Below are 24,957 nucleotides of genomic sequence, written 5' to 3' on the forward strand. Positions count from 1 at the left end.
ATATGGTTCTTTTATGTTCCAAAATGATAAGCAGGACATGTCCTCTTAGTAGATTATTATGAATGTAGAGCACTACATTGTTATGCTACATAAAATTGTTTTACAAGTCCACTAAACTCGATTATTAGAACTTGATTTCCTGGTGGGTCCTCCATACCTCAACATTGATCTAACCTATTAGTTTATTAGATTTAAAATTTGAGATATATATATTTATTAATCATGTGGATGAACAAGAGCTCAAAAGCCAGTACTAGAAGGGAGTTTGTAAATTGGATGGATGGATGGAGAAACAGTCTTACCAGAAATGGCCTGAACAGCAACTCGAAGGAATCCCTTCACCTCTCCCTTCTCACTGACAATAGCGACTCGGTGAACCAGAGGCACAGAGTACAACAAGTTACTCAGGTAGACAAAGGCCCTGCAGGGTGGTTGGGATAGATAGGTTACAGGGGGAAAGAAAGGAATAGAGGAAGAAGAGAGAAGGTAGTAGAAGAAGACAAATGAGAATAAGATGATACCAGAAGGATATAGAGGGTGGAAAGGAGGTTTATTAAGAGAAGCGTCACAGAATTGAAGAATAGTGTGATGAATTGTGAGTTACAAGTAAGATTATAGAAAATGAGAGAAACATTGGTAAAGGAAGAGGAGGGGATGAAAGGGGCGAGGAAAAACAAAAGAGTAGTTGTCAAGACACACGCAGCAATTATTTGGTAGGAGGGGTACAGCTCACACCACTACAAGAGCTTCCAAGCCAAAGAAAACATATGTGGGGTGGGCAGCCCCAAGTAGCTAAGGAGTGAGTGGGTCAGGCACAGCGTGAAATGAGGGAAATGGGATGGACAGACATGGTGGACAGTGATGAACATGGGGAGAAACTGTGAAGGTGAGGGAGGGTTGGAGGCAGTGAGGAGGGCCAGCTTGACCCTGGTGTTCTGTGTGGGGGGAATAGGCCAGCAGCAGAGCAAAAAAGGTGCATGGGTGTCTCGGCCAAAACCTGAAACAAATCAAACAAAAATAGAACAAGGCAAAAAAGCCACAGAGAAATACGAGAAGGAACCAGCTCTTTCCATACTGGAGAAGAAAAGAGAATCCTCACACATCCTATCTAACAATGCAGCTATGTTTTTGGATGAATTTGTGGAAAGGTAAATATTCTGAGGATTCCAGACCCTACTACCCCTTAGAATACGCATCCTGTATACAAAATAACATACCTGACACCAGGATGTCCTGGCCTCAACACAACTATCATAAAACTATCACATATTTATAGAAAACAGGCATCTACTAACAGGCGGCCCCTCTTGTGTGCTTTACAAAACACCTGTAGGGCTGTATTTGCTTTCAAGGTTATTTTATGAGTCTTGCTGGAACCCTGTATTATTATAATCTACCTTTACTTGAGATGGGGCCCAAATGATAAATCAAGTTGGGTCTGTTTGACAGGAAAGTAGATCATTAATTAATTATGGACAATACAGAAAATTGTATTGATTTTTTTAAACTGTCTTCCAACATGTAATTTGCAGCTATCCAGCTTCATGCTGCCTATCAGCAGAATAAGAAAATGACACCATACACAGGCCAGACTTGTGGACAGATCACAAAGACCCAAGCACAGTGCAGCCTACATCCCAGGGCAGTAATCTATCTGTGCACATTACTTTTTCTGTTTCTTTTATACTGCATTTACATCACACTACTAACATATTATAAAAATGTAGGTATATGTTTAATCAGGATTGAGATGTATCTATTTGTTTAAAAAAGTTTGAGGACCGTCGTTGCGGCCGCACGGTCGTACGCCACCGATGTTCGCTAAACTGTGCATGCGTAAAATTCGCAATGCGTGTGCGCAAACTAGCTATTACAATCAGAAATTTCTCCTTCAACTTGGCCAGGTCGTTAGTATGAGTGACAGGATGAGGCGTTTGTGGGTGGTAACAGGGCAAGGTGCTTGTGAACGGGGGAGTGGAGATCCGAACGCAGGCGTGCCTGACTATGCAAACGGCGTTTTATGGGAGTGCATAATTAAGTAAGTAGTGCCATGGCACATGTGACATGGGAGGTTTTTACACTGACTTGATCGTAGTGCTTAAGAGAGGGTATGGTCAACCTTAAGCTCTACGACCAGCTCCGATGGTTTCCTATGGTCTCGATTAATCCTTATATGCCCGAAGATGACGTGTAATGGGAACGAGAAGGGGGCGTATTTTTAGTCTTACGGCCGCATCCTCCCCTCGCTCGTCCAGCTAACGATCACATCTTAACGACACAACTTGCGAGCGCTTCATTTGCATATCCGGCCCCTTTTACCTTACGACCGTGCGGCCGCAACGACCGACTCTGAATGAGGTCCTGAGTTCAGTAGTTTTAGGATCATAGGGGGTCATTCAGACCCGTTCGCGAGCAAAGAACGCTCGCAAACGGGTCGTTGTTGCCCCACTGCGCATGCGCACAACGGAGGGAGCTCCGTCGTGCACATGCGCGAGACCCAGATAGCGATGGGCTCTCCGTCGCTCCGGGTCTCGCACCAAAGGGGGCGTGCTGTCGATGTTGATTGACAGCACGCCCCCTTTGGTGGGCGTGACTGCCAGATGGAGGCGTTACCATGGGAACGCCTACCGTCTGAGTCCGGCCCCACTGACATCAGTGATAGAGCCAAAATCACTCCTGGGCTTGCGGAAGCGAGACCCTACCGCAGGGTCTCGTCGCAAGCCCGATAGTCCCGATGGTCTTTGACCATCGCGACCATCTTTTTGGCCGCTCGCATAAGCTGTGGGTGGTCACCCACAGCTATGCGAGCGGCCAGGAGGCCACTCCAAATTTAGCTGGGACGGCCCTGATTCAGAGCGAGCGCTCTGGTCAGAGCGTTCAGCTCTGAATCAGGCCCATAGCGAGTTAAGACTTGGGGGGGGGGGGCATGGGACAGCTGAGCTAACAGAGGTGCTATATATATATATATATATATGTCTGAGACTAAACACACATATAAAGATAATTATTTAAATCCAAGTAAATCCATCTTCTCTGAATCTGTGACGCAGGGCAAATGCCCTAATTCAGATGTAACTGGCCCCATGACCATACTTTTGGATTTTCTATGACAAATACGGTAAACAAGTAGCATCTACGCTGAGCATATTGTGTCTGTATTACATTACAAATGCAATACTGTTAAGCAGGGCAGTAACAGGGCACAAAATGCGCCCTGTGCCGCCACTGAGTGCGCAATGTCATAGCTTCACGAGCATTACATTATGATGTCACGCAAAAGGGGTGGAACCAGCAGCACCGATAAGTGTATGTGGACCGGTCACCCTGAGGTCGGCTGCACAGACTGAGGGCCTGATTCAGCAAGAAACGCAGTTGCTTATACGCACACAATCGGCCGATTGTTGTGTTCTGTGCATGTGTATGAATTGCAGTGCACGTGCGCGAACCAGTCATTGAGATTGGGACTGCGATCACAGTGACTACGCAGACCCATCACAGAGTGATCGACAGGAAGTGCCGTTTGTGGGTGGTAATGGGGGGGGGGGGTCGGCTGAATGCAGGCGTGCCAATACATTGGAACGCTGTTGCATGGGCGTGCTTAAATTATCCACTGCAATGCCCTATGCAGCCTGAGGCCTCATAGTGTGAGCTGAAGTCAGTAATTCCTGAGTAAGGTCTGATCTGCCTTAACTGTGCGTATGGGTCCGATGGTACGTTTTCGCAGTCTTGCTAACCATTACGGGTGTGTGTGTAAAATAAAATGGGCAGCCGTATGTAGTGCTGCGATGGCATTGCGATCACTATGGATTAGCATACTATCGCACTGAACTGCGTGCATACGCTATATTGTGATCCTTGCTGCATCATTCCCTGAGTTTGATCACTTGGAGCGTCCACAGGACAATCCGGAGGGCACTGCACACGCGATTCTGACAGCTAGCCAGAAGCAAGGGCCGTGGGGCGGAAACGCCAGTCACACACCCCTAGTTACGGCCCTGCTGCTAAGTATGGTTTAATACCTTTCCTATAGCTATACGGCTATAAAAAAGCAACAACTCATTGAAGAGATCTGGGTACATGCGGTGCCTATCTGCCTCGTTTACTATGCTGGGAATTGTACAAACTCCTCCGGGACAATTTCAAAAGTGATCCCTTGGTTAAGATGAATATTACCATTTGCTAGCGTAATTACACCTTATATAGCATACTGCGCTGTTACATTTAACTCCGTGGTATGGCAGCTTACACAGACTTTATATTTTATCCCTCCTAACGCTGCTACACAAGGCCAATATGGTGGATATAATACTGTGCACATTGCAGAAAAATACGATATCATAAGTCTGCAGCTGTAGTTAAATATTACTATACACTGAGGATAATACACAATAAACTGCAGAATAAACTTTAATAACTCTGCGGCTCTCCATTGACTTTAATGGAGGGAGCCGTTCATTGGCTGAGAGAGGCGGTGGCTGACCTCTCTCTACAAAGGCTAGAGCCGCATCAGAGCTCTTCATTCGGGAGGAAACAACCATTGTGGTTGTTACCTAGTTCGTGTTTATTTTGTTTTGTTGTTTTACCAAGACCATGCATACCTACGGGGAGAAGCGGACCAGTTCAGGTAATGTAGGTGAGTATGTATGTATGTATTAAAACTTTACTTTCATGGTGTATTGTGTTTATTTAAACATTTCTTTACAGGTGAACTACAGGTCCCAGGGGGCCCTTAATGCCCGGCATGCTGGTACTTGTGGTTCTCCAAGTACCAGCATGCCCCCCCGCAGGCTTGCTGGGACCTGAAGTTCTACTGTAAAGACAATGTTTGTACACTTGTTTTTTACACAACACCTACACTATCAACCTGCCACCCACCACCCAGGGGTGGCAGGGATAGCCCTGGGCTACCAGCCTAGGCCAGGGGTGCCCTGGAGAAGGGGACTCCTTTATTGGGGGGGGTCCCCAAATCCCCAAGGATCCCTGTCCTGGGCTGACTAGCAGTCAGGGCTGATGCTGCGGCTGGGGTGGCCCAGTGAAAGGGCTCCCCTGGCTGTGGCATCAGCCCCCCCCCCCTCCCCTGCTAAAAAGAGTCCGGTGCTGGTTCTGGAGATTACAGGGGAACCCTACACATTTTTTCCCCTATAATACCAGAACCAGGACAGGATCAGAGCCCAGTGCTAGTTGTGCTCAGTACAGGGGGTGCCCTACACAATTTTTATCCTGTACTTACACAATCAGGACTGGCTATGAAAAGTCCGGGGCTGGTCCTGTATTAGGGGGGGGACCCCACATAATTTTTTCTTTAAATTTAACTCTTTCTAAGCTTTTTACTGTAAGATACATGCATGCATCTCACTGATGTATGCATGTATCTGTGTCAATCCGACCTGCTCATGCTAAAATTGAAAGCATACAGCAGGTCTATTCATTTGGGGATTTGAAGTTCGATTTTGTTTTCGATTTCATATCGAATAATAGTAAATAAGGGATTTGTGTGTTGGTCTATGTAAAAGTACCAATGTTTTTCCGATGTTCGTTTTTGAGTGCTATTTCAGTGAAATTCGGTTTTAAGTTCGATTTCACATTCGATTTGGCCTTTAGTAAATATCCAAATGCAAAATCGAATGAAAATCGAATGCAAATCAAATGTCAAATCACACTAAAAGCAAAATCGAACTTTAGTACATTTACCTCTATAAGTTGAATGGGGAGTCACAGAATAAATATAGCATGTGTACATGACCTAGTCATACGGTAGTAAAGTGTCTTGTGAAGTGATACCTCTCAGTAAGAATTGCCAGGATCATTGCAGGTTATGAAGGAATCCTGACACCTGCTTACTGGCGTATGGCGCACACCAGCAGTGCAGCTAAGGGGAAAAATACAGACATGAAAGAGCTGGTTGCTTCCCAGCATGCTCTGAGCAGACCTGACGAACCTTCCCACTACACTAAACAGGGGGGAGCGGTCGTGAAACGGGTCGGATCTGACAGCAAAGTAGGGATGCTCCTGGGATCCGTCTTCCTCTTCCTCCTCATACTCCAAACCCTCCACCTCTTCAAGCTGGGAGGCCGGCTCTGGGCCCTCGGAGCCAGGGCTGGAGAGGGTGGGGGAGGGAGTTATTTCGGCCATGCTGTCGCTCATGCATGTGGTGAATAAGGGAGAGCTGAGATCAGAAAGGGGGAGGGGGTCGGTTAGTACAAGACAGAACTGGTTAATCCACACCGGGGCTGGAAAACCCAGAGGAGCTTAGGTATATATACTATGACATAAGAGAGATGGCAGTGGTATACAAAGAAAAACAGGATTATGGGTGAAAAACTACAAACCTGAATGGACAGAGAAAAAGTTATGAAACAGGGAAGAAAGGACAAGAAGAGTTATGGGGACTTGGGGGGAGGGTAGAGTATGTTACCCTATTAAATAATCTATCATTTACATTTTTGACTGCTCCCTGACTGTCAATCACACTGTGAGCAAAAAGTCGCAGCGAACGACTATGGTAATGTACCCTGACGCGTGCGCAGTGTGACACAGACCCATGTATAGACCACTGATAATCGCTAAACTGCATAAATATCGGCATAGCGCACAACACAGCATGAGGCCCAATGTTGCTGGGAAATATTGTTAATTAATTTATACACATGATTACAGATATATAAATAGAGAAGTAAAAGAGCTCCAGAAACACGACTCTCAATAAAACGGTAAGTAATTATAAAGTCGCTATGCGCTTGGACAGGAAAACTAATATTTACATCATCTTGGAACACTGCATTCATTCACAATTACACTAATTCATCAGCTCTTCACCCTAAAGAGCTGAAGCAATAGGCACAAAATGGAGTGAAACTTACCTGCCAACCAGGCGGAACCAGGGGAATCGGTCATAGAACGGATCCCCTCCGGTCACCACATTATCACAGTCTTCCATCAGCCCAGAGGGATGCTCAGCTGCGCGGTCATACATCTCGCGCATCATGTCCAGGCGCTGCCTGTGAGAGATTGCCATTGTTGTGTGATAAATACTGTTATGGATTTCCAACTGTCTAATCAACTGGAAGATAGTGATACAGTGAGACCCATGTGTTTTGTCATTTCTAAACAGAATAAACTAATGTCTAATCTGCATGGCACCAAACACTGGGAAAGTGCCTCTTTGGTATATAACAACAGTACAAAAGTCACATTTTATCTGTCAGATGTTAGAGACTAGGGAGGGCCCATTTTATCAACAATCGCATTTGCAGTGTGACCTGGGCACCTTACCAGTGCTCATGATCGCATTGCAGGATGTGATCTTAGCGACGGCATGTATTAAATAGCCCCTGCAGGGGCAGGGTCTTCTAAAGGAACCCGTTCCTGAGGTGCTCGGAGTGAAGAGACTCCTGTGCGGGGTTCCTGCGCATGACCTGTCTATAGACCACGCATGTGCAGCGGCCATTGCCGGGGAGGGTTCCTCCTGAACACACGGCTTGATTTGAGATGTGTAGCCCATAGCCTGCAGCAGCACAACGCCATCTTTACATGGTATTAGTTTTTCGCATTCCGGTGCTTGGTAAATACGACAACATCGGATCCCCATAGAAACTTATGGGGGTTGTAGCTGCTGTCGGAAATGGGGGGACTGCAGCAGATACGGGGTCCCTCCATAATATCTTGCTGGTATACTAAATATTTGCGGATATCCCCCAAAATGGGTGTTTTTATGGGAATATGCCGCAAATAGTTAATAATTCATGGGCCCCATAGGTGCCAAAAACGGGCATATCCTATAGCAGGACAACTTACTTCTCCTGGGCATTACAAAGAAGTTCCCAGTGCTTCCAGTGCAAAGTCTTCTGCCACAGTGACCTTATCTACTAACAAGTCCCCTGAGTGCATCTCTCCTGCTCATTGCAGGTTTAAGTGGACTTTATCCTCGCTGTACTTCAGTTTACTTCTGTCCTGCATTATATTGCTTATAATCAGTATTGCAGTTCCTGACATACTTTGGCACTCACTACTCACTATACCATCGGCACCTCAATCGATGGAGGGTGTCGCTCTGTGGGTCCTCTCCTGGAGCATTGGGGTTTGTGCTGAGTTTCTACTGCAGCCATTACAGTTGTTGGGGACTGGGTGCTGGACCAGGGCTCCTCCCTGAGGATTTAGGCTCAAGTGGCCCAGCTCTGATAATCGGTCTGTAGCATCTGTTACCAGATTCCAGGCAGGCAACGGATTACCTGAATTATTCGCTGTCCTGTCCAGGGCCGGATTAGGGGGGGGGGGGCAACAGGCGCGGCAGTACTGGGGCTTCCACACACAAAGGGGACCACACACAGGGATGGCATGACCCTGCCGAGAACAGATGCCCAGTGTTCAACTTCTACAGTCTGTGCTGTGTTGCATGCAGTAGAACTTGTATTGCATGCAGCAGCGCAGAGAGGCTCCAGAGTCCCCTCATCGGCGTCACGTGACATGTCAGTGATGCTGAGGAGGGAACTACATCGCAGCTCTGGCGGAATCAGGAGGTGATAGCAGGTGAGTAATCAGGGGTGCAGTAGGGCTCAGTTTGGCTTGGGCGGTGGAGTGGGGAGGGTTGGGGAAGTTGGTGGGCTCCGTTTGGCTGGGGGGTAAAGGTCCATGCAGCGTGAAGTGGGCCCCCACATATTAGTTGCCCTGGGGCCCTCACAAGCTTTAATCCGGCCCTGGTCCTGTCCCCTGAGTTCTCAAACACTGGATCCGGCCTCTTATCCTTACATTTAGGGTAAAGGGTTGAGTTCCACTCATATGGTTCCAGGGGCAGACTGGGAGCCTTGCAGGGGTCACTGACCTCTCCAAAGACACCAGGCATTTAACCAGGGCCAGCTCTTGGGGTGTTCGACCAGTGTGATCGAAGAGGAGCGCCCATTGAGGGCGCATCCCTCCCAGCATCCCGATTTCAGCGGGACAGCACTGTCCCGCTGTTCAACTCGTGGGCCGAAGTGTCCCGCGGGTGGTCTAGTCGGGAGGTTGGGCATCCCCACCGCCGCAGCTGTGCGGTGGTGCTGGACCCCGGAGTGGCTGAATGGATGCTGCTTGCATGCGTGCGGCATCCATTCAGTGCCAAGAGAGGGCTGGGGGAAGCCCAGCTAGTGACGTAGTGCTGGGCTCGCCCCCAAATAACGTCACTTAGGGGGCGTTGTCTATTATAATCAGGCCACGCCCCCATTTTCGGTCGCGCGTGGTAGCTCTTTATCCTGATCCGGCACAGTGTGCGGCCCTGCATTTAACACATGGGATTCACCCGTGAGTAGACTTCTGATCCTACCACCTCTATTCTGCTACAACCCATCAGACCAGTCCACAGGTCCTGACTCAGATGTTAAAACCCTAAACGTGACATCGTGTCTCACCAGCTCCTAATAAATAGGTTGAATATTAGCTGAATATTGGTTCTGCCCACACAATGAATGAGTCCACTATGTGGAGGTGACAAGTAAAATTTAAAGCAATTTTCCACATTGAGGCTCATTATGTAACACAATAAAGTCCTACAAATACCTGAGTTTTTCCAGGGTCCAGTAGTGAGTTGCACCATTCTTCTGGTCCTGGACCTCCACAGCCACAATGGTCCGTGGGAAGGGACGTCTCTCGCGTTCAGTGTGAGCATCCGGGGGCAATAAGTCAGGAGGCAGTGGTGAATACAGAGTGTCTGTCAACAACACAAACTGGAACTGCACCTGGAGATACAGCGACAATGGTCACACCGGGCAACCATACCGGTAAAGCTTACCAGTAATTCAATCCAATCTTTGTGGTTTACCATTATGTGGAACTCTAAAATATATCTAGTAGTTTTAAGTGATGACCATTATTAATAATAATATATTTATATACTTCTTTTATGCAGCACATACAATGTTTAAGCAGCGGGGTAAAATATTTCTGTTCCTATACAGTATAACCTCCAGTCTATGTGTTGGTGCCTGGGACATAAACAGACAAAGGGGTATATTTACTAAGGTTCGGGTTTTTAGAAGTGGTTTTGTTGCCCATAGCAACCAATCAGATTCTAGCTATTACCTTCTAGAAGGTGCTAGATAAATGTTAAGTAGAATCTGATTGGTTGCTATCAGGGGTGTATCTAGGGATCCAAGCGCCCCTAGCAATGTAATGGACTGGCACCCCCCCCTATGCATTTCCCCCAGTAGTAACCCTCCAGTAGCAATCCCCCTATGCTGCATTGCCCCCATTAGTAGCCCCCGCTATACAGTGCCCCCAGTAGTAGTCCCCCCTATACAGTGCCACCAGTAGTGGCCACCCCTCTAAATTACCCCCAGTAGTGGCAACCCCCCTAAATTACCCCCAGTAGTGCCCACCCCCCTAAATTGTCCCCAGTAGTGGCCACACATATACAGAGCCCCCAGTAGCATGCACCCTCCCCATAAAGTGCCCCCAGTAGCGGCCACCCCTTATTTCAGTGCCCCCAATAGCGACCACCCCTTATTTCAGTGCCCCCAGTAGTGGCCACCCCTATAGAGTGCCCCAAGTAGTGGCCACCCCTATAGAGTGCCCCCAGTAGTGGCCTCCCCTATAGAGTGCCCCCTGTAGTGGGCACCCCCCCATTAATTGCCCCCAGTAGCGGCCACACCAAATTTTCAGTGCCCCCCCCTACACACACACACACACACAAAGAAAAAAAAAAAAACTTACCTGATCCTCGCTCCTGACGCGACGGCCGCTGTCCGCTCAGTCCCGCCCGCTCTTCTCCTGCATGGGAGAGACATCATACGTCATGACGTCTCTCCCATCACATGCTGCAGAGGGAGCCGGAAGACGGAGCTCATTAGTGAGCTCCAGCTGGCTCCCTCCGCGGACGACGCAGCAGCTAATGAGTCTGTCTGATTCTCATTGGCTGGCTGCTGTTACAAACACACAACCGCCGCTGGCGGCCGCGTGTTTGTAAACTGTGTAGGGCTATCACTGCGGTCTGCCCTACACTTGTGGGGCTGAGGGACTTGTCCACCCCTTGTCTACTGGTGGCACTGCTGGGTGGCGCCCCCCCCTTTGGTCGGCGCCCCTGGCGAGTGCCATCCTGGCCAATGGGTAGATACGCCCCCGGTTGCTATGGGCAACAAAACCACTTCTAAAAACCCACACCTTAGTAAATATACCCCAAAGAGCTTTGTTACCTATAGACCTCTCAGTGTCAGCCAGTTTCCCTGCTGTTACCCATTTAGAAAGTGATGTAATAGCATGCTGTCAGGGACAACATAATCCAGGATGCAATAAAATAAGTGGTAATGCAATTTGTCTAATTTTACTGCCCTTTTCACAATTTCCATATTTGTAGAGCTGCCTGTCCTCCATCCTGAAATAACTTTATGTTTATAGGATCATTTGTATTTTCATCTCTCCTTCCAAATGAAGTTTTATTTGGAAAAGTGCTGTCATATTACTATATATGCCTAAATTATTTACAGATAATAACATGTCTAAGAAACACGACATTGTGGACTCCTGGAATTCCCATGATTTATGCACATTACTATTATACTATTTTGAGTTAATTTAGTGCTTGCAAACAGCGGAGCTGTTTATTTATTTACACTTGGATAATATAAACATTATCGGATAATGGATAACATCAAACTGCTCTCTGGATATTATTGTATGTAATATTGTATATAATTTGTGGAGCAGATCAAACTGTGTAACAGCAGGGTGCAATATCAATTTGCATGTCTGCCTTATTACATAAATACATGGATGAGAAACCCTGGTGTTAAAGTATGTATTTAGTAAGGCTAAACACAACAAAGCCACTTATAGGGGTCTATGTACTAAACCTTGGGGCCAAATGTAATAGGGTGAGAATTTAAAATATGTGAGAGTTTAGCAGTAAGCTCTCACATTGGTCAAGTTTTATCTTCAAAATGGGAAAACATCTGGATGAGAGTTTAAATTGTGAGTTTTTTTAGTCTAAAAACAGGCGTGTTTTCATGTACTCGGACTCTACTACATTGGCCGAGTTTAAAAAGTGTGAGAGCTTACTGCTAACCTCTCACATTTCCTAAACTCTCACCCTGTTACATTTGGCTCTTGGCGAGAGATAAAGTGGACAGAGATAAAGTACAAACCAATCAGCTCCTAACTGTCATTTTCTAAACATGGGGGTCTACTTACTAAGCCTTTGAAGGAGATAAAGTGAACGGAGGTAAAGTACCAGCCAATCAGCTCCTAACTGCCATGTCACAGGCTGTGTTTGAAAAATGACAGTTAGGAGCTGGATGGCTGGTTCTTTATCTCTGTCTACTGCATCTCCACCCAAAGCTTAGTACATAGACCCCTAAGTCATTTATCTCTGAAAGTTCTGATCAGGATTACCTTCTTTTTCAGCTCCACGCTGATAGCATTGGCCTCTTTCAGGAAGATGGCATTGCCCCAGAGCTGGTCACGCAGTGAAGTGAATTGGTACCATTTCCACTTCCGAAAAGCCCAGAGTGCGAGATCATACTCCTGATCCGTCCATTGGACTGAAATAACATAGGGTATTACTGGTAAGCATTTCATTTAAAAAATGATATTACTTAGCAAAACATAAAAAATTTACCCTATTGTGTGTGTGTACATGTGGTAGGGAATATTTTAATGACTGAAATATTCTCTGTAGAATGCTGCAGAATATGTGTATGCATGTAAATAACTGTTAATAAATAATAAATAAATAATATCATACATATATTTCCTATTGTGCTTACTATGTCCTTAGTGCTTGAACTGTGTTCCTGCACCTTGGTTTATACTCTGCTACCTATGACAATGTTACTAAAATATTCACAAAACTTATGATTCTAGGGGGTAAAGTTACTAAAGTACAGGTTTATAGAAGTGGAGATGTTGCCCATAGCAGCCAACCAGATTCTAGCTATTATCTTCTAGAAGGTGCTAGTTAAATGTTAAATAGAATCTGATTGGTTGCTATGGGTAACATTTCCACTTCTAAAAACTCTCACCTTAGTAAATTTACCCCAAGAAATCTACTTTGGGACAATGGGCCTTAATCAGACCTGGTCGCAAGCGCTGAGCGCTCGCAACCAGGTCGATGTTTGCCCACCGGGCATGCGCACGTCGGAACCGGGTCCGACGTGCGCATGCGCAAGACCCAGCTAGCGACGGCCGCTCCATCGCTCCGGGTCTCGCACCAAAGGGGGCGAGCTGTCGATGTTGATTGACAGCTCGCCTCGTTTGGAAGGCGGGCCGGGGTGTGGCCGGCCAAACGGAGGCATTCTCGAGAGGAACGCTTGCCGATTGGGTGCGGCCTCACTGACATCAGCAATGATGTCAGTGGGGAGCTTCCTGCTCGATCAGAGCAGGAAGCTCCCAAGGGCTTGCGAGTGCCGAGACCCAACCTTAGGGTCTCGTCGCAAGCCCTGATGGTCGCGATGGTCCTGACCATCGCGACCATCACCCTGGTCGGTCACTAAGCTGTGGGTGGTAACCCACAGCTTAGCTAGCGACCAGGAGGCCTCACTTCAAGATGCAAGCGGCCGCCCTCAATCAGAGCGACCGCTTGCATCTAACGACCGGGTCTGAATGAGACCCAATGTCTTTACCCATTTACAGAATGTACAGTATGTCATGCGGGGCAGAATTATGGACAGTGCAGTAGGTGCATAGCAAAGCATATTGGTGCACCTAGGCCCACAACTATGTGATAAAACAATATTACTAGATGACATGCAAAAAACCCCTAAAAAACCCATTTTTTTATGGATCTGTACCAATAAGCTTTCCTTTTGGAGTAGGATTTATATACAATTGGGGGTATATTTACTAGAGTGCAGGTTTTTAGAAGTGGAGATGTTGCCCATAGCAACCAATCATATTCTAACTCTTATCTTATAGAAGGTGCTAGATAAATGTTCAGTTGAATTTGATTGGTTGCTATGGGCAACATCTCCACTTCTAAAAACTCTAACTTTAGTACATATACCCCCTGGTGTCAAGAAGTGCAAATCAGAATGAACTTTATTAATGTGATACAGTACAACCCTTATTTTTGATCTTGATGGCATTTAAAAAATTGTATGAAAATGCCGTTTTGACAAATGAGATAAAGTAGCCTTTATGGATGCTGCGCTTGATTTACATGCATGTTGTACACAATTATACATTACACTTTGACACATCCCCTATACGTCCTATTTTATTACCTTCATCCTCAGGTTCCTCCTCTTCCTCATTGACCTCAGTATAATATCTGGAATCCATCTGTCTTTGTAGGGCTTCCAACCGACTTTCATAATCCTGTCAATTAAAAAAGAAAAGTATTGTAGTAACACAGCACAATATTATCACACTGCAAATTCAGGGGCAATTACTATACATCATTCTAATGCTTGTGAAACCCAGAGGTAGCTGGCCAGGACATAACAGTGTAAAGAGATCGGGGTAAGATGCTGTCACTACATTATCATAATGATACAGTCTCACGAATAGCAACTTTCTCTGGAGGGGCTCAGCTACAAGCCTTGAGACTGCATCATTACAACAACCTGCCTGCTGGGTTCCGTAAGACTGTTTTACTACACTATAACTTTTGCAATCCTGTATTACCTGTTGAGTGTCTTAGGATACTTTAACCAGTTACCAGGACACATTTCTTTCAAATCCAGTATAAACTTTTATTGTGGATGAGTAATACATTAGCTGCAGATAAGACTTCTAAATAAAAATTTGCTATTGCAATCCTAATATATAGAAACATTGTATGTACTGTATGTGATAATTATCTTATGATAAATAAGATTTTGATAATAAAATATTGTTGCACAAGTAACTTGCACAGATCTATTACATGTGTTTGGATATCCTTATTTCAAGTGTGTAAGATATGAGCGTTGGTTCTACATTTTATAATCATAGTAATTAACCCAATTAGAACACTCATCAACCTGCTAATCATGGTAATTAACCCAATTTGCACGCTAATCAACCTGCCAGGCAGTGCTGTGTCACCTACTCGAGCTATGTCATCAGACTACTGTACATGCGTAGGTCTCTGAGAAAATGGAGCGGCAGCCATTTTCCTGGTGATTTTTCTACTGCGCATGAAGAAATAGCCAGGGAAATGGCTGCTGCACCATTTTCCCGGTGATTTGTGCAACACTGCCTCTGCTGAAGTGAAGAATTAAAGAACATGGGCCCATGTAGACTGCACACAACTGCACCCATTATAGATATACGCCACTGTGCACAAAGTACTCAGATATGATACTATACAAGTGCAGCTAAGCTAAGCATAAAGAATTGAACTATGCCTTCCTGGAATTGCCACATTAATCGGGAACAGAGCTTAGCAATTCAGCAGGACCAGAGATGTACATGTGGACAGATGCCATATCACTCAGTCGCACCACTAGGCGCATATATTCTTCTTGATTTACTCTTCATAAATCGCCTTATTTATACTTCACATTCGTGGTCACATAAATAACCAATTCACATTTATACATACAGAGGCACTGTCAAACCATCAGCTCCTCACCAGTCTCTGCTGTTCCAGAAGGTAATTAGCTTCCTCTCGTTCTCTTCTATACTGATCTTCTAGTTCCTGTAGCCTGGTTGAGGCAGAGTAATACAATGGTTTTATTTCACAATGGAGAACTATCCTGTACACCACCATGATGTATAAGTATATTAAAAAAAACCATGCAAAAACCATTAATAGAGTAGAGATGAGCAGTTTGGATTCAAACACAACCGACACAGTAAGCTGCAAAAATGGGTGGCATTACCGTGACTCTGAATATATTTGACTCTGACAAACAACCACTCCTTCCCAAATAAAAGCCCTTCTTGATCTAAAACCAAATTGTTTAATAATATTTCTATGGGGTCTATTTACTAAGCAGTTTTATGAGACAGAGTGAAAAGTGATAAGGTGCCAGCCAATCAGCTCCCAACTGTCATTTTTCAAACACAGCCTGTGAGATGACAGTTGGGTGCTGATTGGCTGGCACCTTATCACTTTTCACTCTGTCTCCTAACACTGCTTAGTAAATAGACCCCTATATCTCTTGTGCTCGCTCTGGTAGCATATTTTTTATAGCAGGCTGCAAACATCCTGGGTGCTACTGTGGTGTTAAGAATGTGGTGGCTATGAAGAAAGCGGTACAAAACACCATATCCTACCACCTGAAGACATACCCAGTGAAGATGAATGCAGTGTGATGTTCAATTCATGCAGAGATAGTTACATGTAGGGCAGGGGTCAAAGAACTTTTTTACCTTTTACCCCAAAATATATTTAGATATGCCGACGTTACCCCCTTGATTTGAAAGGAAGGAAATCATATAGTAGTGCCCCCATATAATGTCCCTGTAGTAGTGCCCCCATATAATGCCCCTGTAGCAGTGCCCCCATATAATGCCCCTGTAGCAGTGCCCTCATAGTTATGCCAATGTAGCATTGCCCCCATAGTTATGCCCCTGTAGCAGTGCCCCCATAGTTATGCCCCTGTAGCAGTGCCCCTATAGTTATGACCCCATATAGTGCCCCTGTAGCAGTGCCCCCATAGTTATACCCCTATAGCAGTGCCCCCATAGTTATTCCCCTGTAGCAGTGCCCCCATAGTTATGCCCCTGTAGCAGTGCCCCTATAGTTATGACCCCATATAGTGCCCCTGTAGCAGTGCCCCATAGTTATGCCCCTGTAGCAGTGCCCCCATAGTTATACCCATATAGCAGTGCCCCCAGTTATGCCCCTGTTGCAGTGCCCCCATAGTTATGCCCCTGTAGCAGTGCCCCCATAGTTATGACCCATATAGTGCCCCTGTAGCAGTGCCCCCATAGTTATGCCCCTGTAGCAGTGCCCCCATAGTTATGACCCCATATAGTGCCCCTGTAGCAGTGCCCCCATAGTTATGCCCCTGTAGCAGTGCCCTCATAGTTATGCCCCTGTAGCAGTGCCTCCAGTTATGGGCCTGTAGCAGTGCCCCCATAGTTATGCCCCTGTAGTAGTGCCCCCATAGTTATGACCCCATATAGTGCCCCTGTAGCAGTGCCCCCATAGTTATGCCCCTGTAGCAGTGCCCCCATAGTTATGACCCCATATAGTGCCACCTTAATTCCCGCTCCTGCATCCGCCGCCGTCCTGTCCGCCCGGCTGCTCCTTGGAACTATGGGAGAGACGTCATGACATCTCTCCCATAGTGCGCATGGGGAGAGCCGGAAGCTGGAGTCCAGAAGAGAACTCCAGCCTCCGGCTAACGCGGCGCTGCAGGGAAGGAGCCGGGCGCCCGTTGGTAATAACATCTCAGCGGGCGTCCGGCTTAGAGCCTCCCTGCGGTGCCGGGCTTGAGATCACTGGCGCCAGGTGCAGCGGTTCACATGCACCTCCAGCCCTGCATCCATTACCCCCAGTAATTTCAGTTTTACCCCATGTTGGGTAATTTACCCGTGTTCCCCGACCACTGATGTAGGGTAACCTGCCCGTAATGACCAGGCCTCTGGTTTCTAATGTAAATGGAAAGCTGGAACTTAAGAATTGTTTACAGCCTAGGAGGAGAGCAACATTCTATAAAGTGTGACCAATCCTCACATACTGCTCTAGGGGAGATGTACTAAGCCTTTGAGAGAGATAAAGTGGAGAGAGATAAAGTAGCAACCAATCAGCATCGTTCTAACTACAATTTTACAGGGGGATGCGGTGAGGATCCTGAGAAGCGGGATACCATCTGCCGGAACCCCGGCATCAGAATTGCGAACGCCGAGACAACACTGGCGCTGAAATCCCAGCATGACTTGGGATGCTGACGTCGGGATCCCGACAGACGTCATCCCGTTTGTAAGCGGAAAGGTGAGTACCAGCCATGGGGGTGGGACTTAGATTTAGGCACTACATGGGGAGTTAGTGTTAGGCTCCAGACAGGAAGGGGGTAAGGTTCAGGCACCATCAGGGGGGTGGGGGGGGGGTGGGTAGGGTTAGGCACCAAGGGGGGAGGGTTAGGGTTAGGCACTAAGGGGAGAGGGTTAGGTTTAGGCACTTAGGATGGGTTAGGATGCAGGGTAGGGAGGGTTAGTATTAGGGTACAGGAAAGGAGGGTTAGGGGTAAATAGTACAGGGGAAGATTACTTACTGTTCCCCTGTCGGGATTTGAACTATCAGAATGCCGCTGTCAATGTACTGAGAGCGGGCATTCCATACCGATTCCTTTTACAGGATGTGCTTGAAAAATGACAGTTATAAGCTGATTAGTTGGCACTTTATCTCTCTCAATATGACCCGGGTTTCCAGACAAAAAGTCCTGGGGCTTTTAGTAACACCATATACCTGATGATTTGAAGTGATAGGACAGCTCTCCCGATAAGAACTTTCCTTTGCGGTGCTAGGACTTCCAGGTTTATGCCCCGGGAGTCCCTCTGCTTGTGCGCAGCTGTCGGCCAGCACATGTGTGAGCCACGGGGGAACCTGGGAGGGATCCTATTGGATCCCTCTCGAGGAAGTCTCCTGAAAAGAAGCCCATAGGCTTCTATTAGGTAACGCCATCTACAGCCCTCCCCAAAGTGATTCATGCAACTCACCCCACTCCCTATGCTACTACATGTTATTTATACATATATATATATATATATATATATATATATATATGTAAATATGTTGTTTATAATTATGTATAATTTTATATATATATATATATATATATATATATATATATACACTACAGCATGTTATCCATTGACTGTAAATGACCTGTAAATGAATGTTAATTATATAAATATGAATTTAGGAACAAATAATCTTACAAATGATATAATGTTACCTACTTTTTTACCCTTTTTAATGAAATTCAGATCCAGCACAGAAATCAGAAACAAAAGCCATAAGGGTAGTTTTGCCAAAACCAAAACAGGAAGATGGTTTTCGAACCAAAACCAAACTAATACACAGGTGTCCACAGACATCTCTAATACAATAAAGCTCTGTTCTTATCATTGACACGCAGACTGTATATGACACCCTCCTGCACACAGACTCGCCTCTGTTCCATCTCCTGCTTCATGTCGATCCCCTGCTTCTCCAGCAGCTCCCGCTGTGCGAATGCCCAGTCCACCGGCTCCACAGGGGTCTCCGCACAAGGAGTGCGCTCACGCTCTTGACGTGCTTGCTCCGGGTGGGTAAAGCGAAATACGTGGCTCTTCCCCATAATTATCCGATTACCTAAATGGAATTAAAATAACACAACTATGTTTCACACTGCACTGTCTAATGAGAAACTCATAAATATATCATAGGACAGTGGTTCCCAAACTTTTATGAATCGCGGCACCCTAGTGCATTAGCATTGTTTTCATGGCACCCCTAAGCCAAAAGTTTATTACTGAGTAGTTCACAAAATAATTTAGTGAAGTAGGAAAGTGAAGTAAATTGTGCTTACTTGTCATCCTTAGGATCAGTTGTTGGACAGGTTTCCACTTCTGTTTGTCCACATATTTACAGTACATTGACCATAAATAATTTGATGCTGGACCACCAACCTGAGGCACCCCTGCAAGTGTCCTGAGGCACCCCAGGGTGCCCGGCGCACAGTTTGGGAACCACTGTCATAGGATACAATAGATTCTGCCTTTCCTGCATGTATCCATGAAGTCAATTTAGTCTCTTATATTAGGATGGTAAATAAATAAAAGAAAATCATTGCTTTCATTTATGACCCAAGCAACATTTACAAAGAATGTAGAGTAGATAAACTAGTATTTAAAAATAATGCTTCAAACCACCTAAAATAATATCAATTCCATATTTATCTTCTTAGTTCACTGGACATTAGTTATTAATTCCTAGTGATAGTGATAGGCTGTAAATATTAGTGTAGCCCACAATATGTCTGCCTACAGTGTGCAGGTAACAGGGACATTAAGGAAGTGTTCAAATATTCCTCATTTATGACTTGGCCTCATCTGATTCCAGCTTAATGAGAAGAGAAGAGACATCCTCACCAGATCTCAGTATACATGACTCCGACACTTTCTTCCCATTGACATATGTGTCAGCCCCATCACACGGCTCCAGGGTCACTACCACTGTAAGACAGCGGAACATTGGACAACATTAAGCAACAAATATTCTTACTAAACTGCTTTCTGCAAGCACAAGATAATATATTTGCAGAGTATTTATTCCTATATACGGTCTGCACATAACAAAATATCCGGCAAGCACAAGTGGTCATCTCTGTATCTGGAACATTCTTCAACATTTTAGATTAGTCATTTGAGGTACCAGATGACTGAAAGGTATTACCTGAGCCGCAGGACATGGTATGGCTCCGGAACATACAGTGCTCTTCACGGATGAAATGACCACTCAGGACAATGTCCTGTCTCCTCTCTCCGTCTTCCCGTCCAACTCTAAGACAAGATATCAGTGTAAGAGGAACATATTATATCTCATACACCAGAAATCATATCTTGTAATACATTGTCTGTGATGTGATCCTGCTGTGCTTCTAGCGATTGTTGCTGGCTAGATCAACCCTGCAATAGAGTGATTGGCACTGCTGCGGTGGGCCCACAGGTTACAGCTGTCATTACTAGCTTCGCATACCAACTATATACAGTATCAGCAAATAATGGAGCAGGCAGAATAGGTACAGAACATATAATAAGGTAGGGTTGGAGCCAGAGAGAATAATACGAAGCAGAACAAACACTAACACAACTTGTTGCTCAGGCACCAGAGAATAATCTGAGGGGTTTAAATACCCAAACACCCACTCACACATCACTGGGAGGGCCTATTTGGGTGATACAAGATAGAACATACATCTGTGTACACGCAACTATATAATATGCACCTATTTTTGTACAACCATATAAATGCACATATCTGAGCCCATAAGTGAAAGAAGAAGGAAAAAAACAGATTGAGAAGGTGGGATTGTAAAGACAGATTAGTTGTATGTCTTTTATGCATTACAGTAAGTTTGAAATTGGATAATATTAACCTGAATTTATACTTCACAGATCTGAAAACATGCAATTATTCCTCAGATACCAGTGCTCATATCCCATACACCTAAAGTCATACTATATAAAACGTCAGTTATTGCACTTATGACTGAAATCATATCTCATACACCTAAAACTGTATCTCATCGACCATAAATGATATCGCTTCCACCTGAACTCATACAGTACCTTGTACAACCGAAACCCTAATTGAGGCCACATAACAAGAAATCATATCACTTAAAACTGAAAGTATACCTCATACACCTTACTGTAAATCACACCACATATTGGTGAAGTTATTCTTCATATATCTTAAATCATACCTCTCATTTCTTTTTTTTTTTTTTTCAAAACAATTTTTATTGAAACACTGCACAATTTCACATTCAAGAATTTCAATCATATCAAAACAATACACTTAAATACGTCAGAAATGTAACACAATTATATAGTATTGTCATTATGTTCATAGATTTTTGAGATCATATAAACCTTATGACCGTATTGTTCTGTCAGATGTTACATAATACTAACCTCTCATTTCTTAAAGCATCCCTAATACATCTGATATTATATCCTTTACACTTCACAATGATACCACTAACGTATGAAGTGACACACCTGAAATCATGCCTTCTTTTTGGTTATATCCACATAAAAATAAATTATATCTCATTCAACCATGCCGGCGGCTGTCAGGGTGCGCACCCTCCTGGCGATCAGAAATGTACGAAAAGTCCATGGTTTGGGCACCCTAACCAGGACTTTAGACGGGTTGAGCCGCTATGTCCCCTATGGGGCTGCTAGCAGTTTTGAGTGAGTTCAGGCTGCCATAAAGTGCGACTGTTGCCGTGCTGCCGTGGTGTATTCGCTGGTAATTGGATTGACCACATTGAATCACACCTCATACTCATAGGTTCATATCTCATGCAATAGAATCACACCTCATATACATAGAAGGAATCGGTTTGATATCTGAGCGGATATACAGATGCCGGAAACCCGAATGTTCCAGGATCCTGACAGGGGCGGTAAGTACCCTAACCCTCCCCCTCTCCCCCCCTAACCCTCCCTTGGTGGTGCCTAACCCTAACCTCCCGTGATGCCTAACCCTAACCCCCCCTTCCCGCACCCTAAACCTAACCTCCCCCCAATGGTGCCTAACCCTAACCCCTCTCCCCGTAACCTAGCCATAACCATCCCCGGGGGGTGCCTAACCCTATTCTCCCCCCAGGGGTGCCCATCCTCTTCTGGATATCGTCGTCAGCAATATGCCGGGCGTCGGTATATCAATGCCCGGGATCCCATCAGCTGACATATTAAACGTATACCACATAGAATATTACCTCACCACATCAAATCTTATTTCATACAACACATAGATTCATATCTCATACACACAAAATCTTATCTCATACACACAAAATTTTATCTCATACACACAAAATCTTATCTCATACACACAAAATCTTATCTCATACTTAAAAAATCATACCTAACATGCATAGAATGATACCTCATACACATAGAATCTTACCTCATACACATAGAATCTTACCTAACACGCATAGAATCATACCTCATACAAATTGGCACCCCTAGGGGGGAGGGTTAGGGTCAGGTACCACTGGGGGGGTGTTAGGTTTAGGCACTAAGGGGGAAGGGCAAGGTTTAGGCACGAAGGAGGGGCGCTTCGGTTCAGGAACTAATGGAGAGGGTTAGGGTGCGGGGTGGAGAGGGTTAGGGTTAGGCTACAAGAATGGAGGGTTAGGGGGTAGGGTAAGTGTACATACCAGACCCCTGTCGGGATACCAACCATCGGGATGCCGCTGTCGGGATTGTGACAGGAGGCATCCCGATAGCCGGAATTACATACCGATTCCGTAAAAACATGGTATTTTAGTCAGTTAAGATCTCCTAAAACAGAATAATTGGTGCATGGAACAGGAGTGCTCACAGATGGGTGGGTCGGCTGGATCAGAGATGGGTGATACTCCCTTAAAACAGACCAGGCTTTTGAGCTGTCAGGTATAGTTTTTCAACATAATAAAGAGGTTGTGGTTGTGTGCAGGGGTTGTGAGCTAACAGGCTGCAGTGTAACAAAAAACGGTGTGTCTTATGCTGACATTTAGTTAAATGGTTAAAAGCTACAAGCGGTCTCTTAACTTTGTATGACTCATCTGACTTAACAACATCACTTGTCTGTGTTATTGACTGCGCATGATTGATCATCCACAATAATATCATATGTCTATTGTGCATGACTCGTCACATGTCTAAGGGGTCTATGTATTAAGCCTTGGAGAGAGATAAAGTTGACGGAGATAAAGAACCAACAACTCAGCTCCTAACTTTCATATTTCAAACACAGCCTGTAAAGTGACAGTTAGTAGCTGATTAGTTGGTACTTTATCTCTATCCACTTTTCTCTCTCCACGGCTTAGCACATTGGCCCTCATTCAGAGCCGTACGCTCTGAGCAGAGCGCACGCTTTGAATGAGGGCCGGCCTCCATGAAAATGGAGCGTCCTTCTGGACGCTCGTATAGCTGTGGGTCACCACCCACAGGCTATACGAGCGTGCATTTTGATGGCCGCGATGGTCGAGACCATCGCGACCATCGAAATTGCGAGCCGGAGCCTGCGGTTGAGGTTTTCAACCGCAAGCTCCGGAGTGATTTTGGCTCTATCAGAGCCAAAATCACTCCCACTGACATCACTAGTGATGTCAGTGGGCCGGTTTCTGATGGGAGGCGTTCCCGTGGGAACGCCCCCGTCAGGGAGGCACGCCCCTGGCACGCCTACCAAAGGGGGTGTGCTGTCAATCAACATCGACAGCACGCCCCCTTTGATCAGACACAACGAGCGAAGGACTTTCCTTCGCTCGTCGCGTCTGGTGCATGCGCACGACGGAGCTCCCTCCGTCGTGCGCATGCTCAGTGCAGAACATCGACCCACTTGCGAGCGGACAGCCGCTCGCGAGTGGGTCTGAATCAGGCCCATAGACTCCTAAGTCACCAAACTTAAAGGTCAACCCAATTAGCCTGCAGGTACAAAACTTGTTTACTTGGCTCTATAAAAGTGTCTGCATGTGCCCAAGGCTGTTATTGTGTTATTGGAACCTCACAGTGCTGTACGACTGTACAGTACTTAGCCCAAGAAAGATTACTACCTTATCGTACTAACTGCTGTTTATCTTATATCACCTGTATCCTGTTATATTCAATAATCCTACTCTGGTTTGGAATCAACGTGTACCAACTTGTAGGCATTTGCCAATAAAGTAGGGAGGGATTCTATCTAGAGGGAGTTAGTGTAGCTTTAGTCTTTCCTGACTAATGGTATTAAAAGTTGAGAGAAACCCAACTTTTTATTTTTTATTATTTTTTTTATCATCAATAGTTTTACTTTTTTTTATATGGGGAGAGGGTACAGAAGGAAAGGAGACGGAGCACCAGAGGAACATCACAATACCAGCAAAAATTAAATGACATCAGAATGTAGCATTATCAACAGAAGCATGTTTGAAAGTAGGAGACTTAGGGGAAATCATAACTCGGGAAACTCATTGAAATCAAAGAAAGAAAAGGAATCCGACGAGCTAGTTGTTTGTAGAACAAGTGATCCTAAACATCAGTAATGTACTCATGCCACTTACACCATTCATAAGGGGCGAGGAGGCACTGGTGGAGTATGGCAGATCTAAAGTCTCAATTTAAAAGGAAATTTGGAGTTTAAAATTAAATACAATTTTTTGAAGAGGAGGGGTGAAGGGTTTCTCTCAGGCAATAGTTACTTTAGCGCCAATCAAAATATGACCTAACAGGTACCAATCATATTTGGGGACAGAGGTAGGGTAGAAATGGACAAAAACCATCAATGGGATGAGCAGAACTGGGTAGGAGAAAACTTTAGATACATAAATCAGGTACTTCTCTCCAAGAGGAATGAATTTGGGGGAAGCCCACAAAATT

At 45.3% G+C, this 24,957-nt stretch overlaps 1 protein-coding gene across 7 annotated transcripts in view; it reads right to left on the reverse strand.

Moving 5' to 3' along the window:
- KIF1A (kinesin family member 1A) overlaps positions 1 to 24,957 on the reverse strand; it is a 238,983-nt gene that overhangs the window by 46,067 nt on the left and 167,959 nt on the right. For 6 of the 7 annotated variants that reach the window (XM_088479232.1, XM_088479230.1, XM_088479228.1 and 3 more), the window contains exons 18-26: positions 20,276 to 20,382; positions 19,972 to 20,055; positions 19,012 to 19,192; positions 15,518 to 15,590; positions 14,184 to 14,277; positions 12,355 to 12,503; positions 9,529 to 9,707; positions 6,861 to 6,998; positions 303 to 421 (exon numbers count right to left, since the gene is read on the reverse strand). In XM_088479232.1, coding sequence (XP_088335358.1) covers positions 303 to 421; positions 6,861 to 6,998; positions 9,529 to 9,707; positions 12,355 to 12,503; positions 14,184 to 14,277; positions 15,518 to 15,590; positions 19,012 to 19,192; positions 19,972 to 20,055; positions 20,276 to 20,382 — 1,124 coding nt within the window. Of the gene's footprint in view, positions 1 to 302; positions 422 to 5,938; positions 6,167 to 6,860; positions 6,999 to 9,528; positions 9,708 to 12,354; positions 12,504 to 14,183; positions 14,278 to 15,517; positions 15,591 to 19,011; positions 19,193 to 19,971; positions 20,056 to 20,275; positions 20,383 to 24,957 lie in introns of all 7 variants that reach the window. The other variant, XM_088479233.1, reaches the window with a different exon arrangement.

This window comes from Taudactylus pleione, unplaced genomic scaffold (genome assembly GCF_031769625.1).
Source record: "Taudactylus pleione unplaced genomic scaffold, aTauple2 ptg000229l, whole genome shotgun sequence".
NCBI lineage: Eukaryota > Metazoa > Chordata > Amphibia > Anura > Myobatrachidae > Taudactylus > Taudactylus pleione.